The 5,636-nt window shown below is 34.1% G+C and overlaps 1 protein-coding gene across 1 annotated transcript; it reads right to left on the reverse strand.

Moving 5' to 3' along the window:
* Window positions 1-255: 255 nt before the first annotated feature.
* LOC127701771 (uncharacterized) lies at window positions 256-4,618 on the reverse strand. The gene is made up of 2 exons (XM_052205738.1): window positions 4,556-4,618; window positions 256-1,950 (listed from the first exon to the last, which is right to left on the reverse strand). Exon 2 carries the CDS (start codon window positions 1,945-1,947, stop codon window positions 277-279), a length of 1,671 nt encoding a protein of 556 aa, XP_052061698.1. The 5' UTR covers window positions 1,948-1,950; window positions 4,556-4,618; the 3' UTR covers window positions 256-276.
* Window positions 4,619-5,636: the final 1,018 nt, after the last annotated feature.

A 5,636-nucleotide genomic window follows, 5' to 3' on the forward strand; every position in this document is an offset into this window, starting at 1 on the left:
GAATTTGTAATAATTCATCACCAACAAATTATCAACTTGTGTCTGTATATGTTGTGGTCCTTCTCTACACCCATTTTAATCGTGACAAAATTTGATTGATTATGAACCTTTGCCAATCAAGTACATTTATAGGTTATTAAGATATTATTAATAAGCTCAACGACATGCAATTATATCAAATACTATGAAATTAACTATAACGTAGCAAGGTATCAAAATTCGGCGTTTTAGCATAGAAATTCAACCAACATTGAATACAGCATTAAGAATAATTATTTATTTCAAATAAAAAAATATCAATTCGGTGCCAGCATTATTTGAAAGAACAAGTTTGCTGTAATCAACATTAAAGGCGAGCGCATAAGGCTTAAACATTCCATCTTTCTCGTCTAAAAGTAGTTCTCGATTTTGTCCATTGTCTGTAAAACGATGCACATCATGAGATCCGAGTCCAACAACATACACATTTCTATGAAAGTCAGTTGTTATGTCTACCGGCGCAACTTCTAAATTATCAATGCAAAATATTGCGGTGCCGTCAACATTTATACAGTAAATTTTATCGGATTGAGTGTCAGAACAGTAAAGTCTTCTATTATTCGCATCAAGATGTAGATAGTGAAGCATTTCGCTACCTACTTTAAACGTATTAACACGCCGACCTTCCATGTTGAATTCTATAACTTTTCCTTTGCCCCCAACAAAAATCGTCGATATAGATGCAGCGACACCATAACACAGTTCGCCGATATAAACGAACTTACCACCTTTAATGCATGCAGAGCCTGTCTCTATAAATTGTAAACCGTTGGACGTTCTCAAGGAAACGATTGCAGTATTTGAGCCTGGAATACTTGTAATATCCCACGGATTGCCATGCAGTTTACATGTTTGTAAGTATTTTCCTCTATCATTACAAACCAACAGCTTTTGTCCTTTCCAATTACATAATAGAAATCTATTATCTTTAGTACAAAGTATACTGGATATATGTATATCTTCTCTCTCTATCTGCTTTATCTCTGCTGTAGCCTCTGTATCTCTCACCAGTTTTAGTTTGGATGAAACCACAGGCACTTGGATTTGGTGATTTACAGCTTTATTGTATCTAGCAACACACGAACTTAACTTCGTTGATACAGTTCCAATAGATTCCAATGATTTCAATAAATTTGGGCTTTCTTTAAATGTCGATTCGGGTGTTTCAAGAGAAGACGTAAATTCTTGCATAAAATTTTCTTTTGTCGACAACTCGTTCTTCATCACATTAACAAATAGAAAAATATGATTATCAGACCCATGTTTAGTTACAAAAGTTAGTCGTGATTCTAAATTACTTGTAAATTTTTTAATGCTAGACAATTTTTCTTTCTCGTTTTCTACTTTGTTACGGTTTTTCTTGTAATCCGATTCGATATCAGTTTTAAGTTTTGCTTCTAATTCGTTAATTCTATCTACAATTTCAGATTTGAATTTAGCAACAGCTTGTAAATTTGAAACTTTATCTTTTTTGACAACCTCAACAACCGATTCTCTGTCTTTAAGAAATATATCAGCGTTATCGACCAAAATTCCCAAGTCTCGTACGAAATGGTCATACATTGTTGAATCTTTCACATTTTTAGAAACAACGTGAATGTCCGCTAGTTTCTTACAAGTTTGATGATTTTCCAGCATGCAACTTCGACAACAGACAACGTCATGATCGCCACAGTACAAATCGAGTTCCATTTTTGGGTGTGTAGAGCAGTGCTTGTTTTCATTCATGTTCATTACGCCATGAATCGCCGAAATGTCGATAAGATGATGGGTTGCGAAGGGCTTGAAAGTATTATGAGCAGTAATGCAATCATAACAAAATGGGTCATCACAATCGGTGCAATATTTATTGGCCGAGGATGATACATTTTTCCTAGAACAGGGTCCACATTCAGAATTTGACGCCATCTTCTGAAATATTAAAAATAATATAGTGAACTCTCTGGCTTATCTAAAAAAAAAAGCAAAACAACAAAAATACAGAACTCCAAGAAAAATTCAAATCGGAAAGTCCCTTATAAAATGCAAAAATCAATAGCTCAAACACAGTCATCAAACGAATGGAAAATAGTTGTTTGATAGCTGACAAAACCAGTTTAATTATTAGAACAAACTTTTTCTTTTAAATTTGTATGCGTGTGAATAGGGTAGCACATCATTTTTGTTAGACCTCTTTCAAGTTTGGATAAAGATATATGCTCTTTTCAAAACCTTGGGTTTATTAGCTTATGAAAAACAATATAAAATGGGGAAACTTAAGGTGAAAGGGGAATACTTTCAGTGCAACGTGTTATGAGAAACTGTTGACCGTCTTGTCTGTTCAAGAATTCAAATGTTCTCCTTTATATTTAAAGAAATTTTAAAATACAATAAAAATAACGTGGATGTAAGGATATCTCCATTTTGATAAAGAAATTCAGATTTCACTTTAATAATTGCTCTAGGAGTATTTGAGTTCAATGGTTAAAAATTCGATGACTTTTTGATCATGTTTCCTTATTACACTGGTTTGCTAAATAAGGGAATAGCAACATTTAAAAAAAAAACTGTCATACAAAATAGCTCCTTTTAGATTTTGACGTTCATCAGAGGTTACCCTGGCATGTAGAAATTGATATCAGTTTCTCAGTCTGACTGGTACCACTCCTATGCAAGGGAAGTCCATTTGGCTGTGCAGGATGTATAATTATCCACAGCCACGACCGTTCAGAATAAGGAAGCCCTGTTTAGCGAAAGGGCCGCGATCTCTGCACATTAGTTAAATAGTAATTTGAGAAGTCTGAACATGTAGATTGCAAGTTGCAGGGCATTTTTATTCCTATCAATAAGCGTTAACGTTTTGGTTTGTCTAGTGCAGAGCATTTTTTTATAAATAACTCAATGACATCGTATGAAATTGGATGACAATTTTCGTGTGCATAGTACCTTCTTATCAATTTATAATTTTCTTCACAAGCAACCTGATTTAAAATGTCGAAATAACTAGTAATGGCATATAGGGTGCTTATGAAGCAGCTTTTTTTTTATATCAAGCGGGCGTTTATCGTTATGCCGAATTTTGCATCAATTTGCAAAATTAGGACCATATACCAACCCTCACACAATTGTTCTGCGTATATTCTGTAGCATAGAAGATATAATGATGTTAAGATCAAGTTTGGTTTATTATATCCTAATGATTTCATGGAGGAACTTTTAAAATAAACACAAGCAGACTTTTCTGGATAACAGAATCGTAGTTCACACTGGACTTTCTGAATTGATGAGCTATTATGGTGTAAGAAGAACTATTTTTTATATAAATATATGACTTGGTAGTTGAAGTACGAATATTCTGATCAAAGTCCAGCTACTGTTCAATGAAGAGGATGATCATGATTGATATAACTTTGAAAAATAGTGCAACGTTATTTCATTATGTTTTACAAGTACCATGATTCAGCACTATTGTACTATCTCGTGGCGGTCAGTTTTTATTGGTAGAGGAAGCCGGGGTGCCAGGAGAGAACCACCGACCTTCGGTAGGAAAACTTACAATCCTAGTCAATTAAGATTGGAGTCGAACGCAGTGTTGACAGGCTAGTGATACAGTAGTTTGACTACTTAGACCACTCGGCGACCGAGGCACAACAGATACCACGAATGTCGATAGTAAAACATGATTGATATTTCAGTCTGTGAAAATATGATTTGTCTATTAGTTGTAATTGAATTTGAACTATATTTTAGTAGCTGCGAGTACTTGGTGTCTTTTGACTTTTTGTCTTTTTGATAGTTTTTTTTTGTGTTTCGTGCAGCTCTGATGAGTTAAGTCCTTTCCAACTGATTTTTACAGTTCGTTCTTATGTTGTGCAGTTACACAACTGTTCCATGTTAGGGTGGGTGAGCGCTCGGAAACATGTTAAACCCCGCCTCATTCTGTATATGCATGTCCAAAGTGCAGCGGGTGTTAGTTGCTGTCTTTCATTTTTGTTTTTCGTTTATGTTTTAGCATAAATCAGGTCGTTGGTTTTCCCTATTTTACCAAACTTCCATTGGGCATGTATACATAATGAAAAAGCAATATGATAAAAATGGACCATACAATGAGGGTATCGGTGCCTTAGTTTCTTAATAATTTTAGAAAATTATTTTCTGGAAAATTTAAGAAATGTAAAAGGCCAAACATTGGCAGATGAGTAATGATTCCTTCGGGAACTAGCACTGCACCAGCAGCGGTATCGAACTAGTGCTAGTAAATAAACACTTGATACATTTGTTGCGACCTGGATATTTTACGAAGCTTCCAGTAGGCCCATAATAAATATAGCTAGAGTTAACAAGAAACCCTTCTTGTAGGAACAAGAAACTATGTTGTGGAAAGTGAAAAAAACATTCTTTGCATGACCCTATTCTGCCACCGTATACCATTAATAGGATTTAACGAACATGTAGCAGGTACGTAAAGCATAATAAGTTCATCGTAAAAAAAAAAATAAATAGTAAAATAGGTAAGAAATTGTTTTGTTGTACAAACCTAGGTTATGTTTATCAAGAGGAAGTAAAATGAAATGTGTACAACTTCACGTGATGTATATGCATTTAACGCCTATACCAGGTAAATACATATAATATAAAATTGATTATTTAATGTGTATAACCTCACGTGATGTATATAACGCCTATATAAGGTACTAGTAAATAAAAGATAGAAATGTGTCGAAAAATTATCTGTATACAAAGTCATGTATGTATAAACACGGTGTGGAAACGGAACTGTACGTTTTAATTCTGTTTTTTTATAAATAGCTTGCATTTTTAGTAATTTTGTATTTTATTATTTTCTCTTTTTTGGGAAAAAAAGGGGGAGGGTGGGGTAATTGATTACTTCTTTTTTTGCACAACATAACTAATGTTATTGTTTTAATTTGTTTTGACTTAATGATTTTTGTCGTAGTAAGAGATATTCATTATTAACATACACAATGTACACAGTATTTACCGAAAGCCCTCATTCATCTTGCAATGATTTTTGTTTGTTCTATATATTTGGATCTTATTAATTCAGGTAAGTTTTTGAAAAACCTGTTTAACCCCATCTCATCTTGATTTATTTTCATTATTTAGGGAATTACTGAAGCATGACTGAAGCGGGGCCCCTCTTAGGCAGTCAGTGCCAACCCCCCCCCCCCCCCTCCTTTATGAAAATTTCTGGATCCGCCACTGATACATATACTTCAGGATTAATGCATAAACAACTGGTTCCTAGAACGCTTACCAGTCGATAAAGACCGTATTGGGATCGTCTCTCTGATTGAGATGTTTAGGTCTGTTGAAGTCGCATTGAAGTTTAGTTCAAATCACTTAAAATATGTTTAATTTCTTAGTTTGTTCACTCTTTCAAACCATGAAAGCCTTTACATGCATTATCAATTTTCTTTTGAAAATACTTTTTGTTGTTGTTTTGCATTTGGAAACATTTTGTTAAATCATTATGCTCTGCCGCAAAAGCAGTATAACCATGTTGATGCAAGAGAGTAGAAAGTGTATCGAAATGTGTCGTAAGTCGTCTTACATCTAGCTACGATTTGAACAAATCAAATGTATTGTTTAATGCT

The sequence above is a fragment of the Mytilus californianus genome, unplaced genomic scaffold (genome assembly GCF_021869535.1).
Source record: "Mytilus californianus isolate M0D057914Y unplaced genomic scaffold, xbMytCali1.0.p SCAF_5, whole genome shotgun sequence".
In the NCBI taxonomy this organism is placed as follows: domain Eukaryota; kingdom Metazoa; phylum Mollusca; class Bivalvia; order Mytilida; family Mytilidae; genus Mytilus; species Mytilus californianus.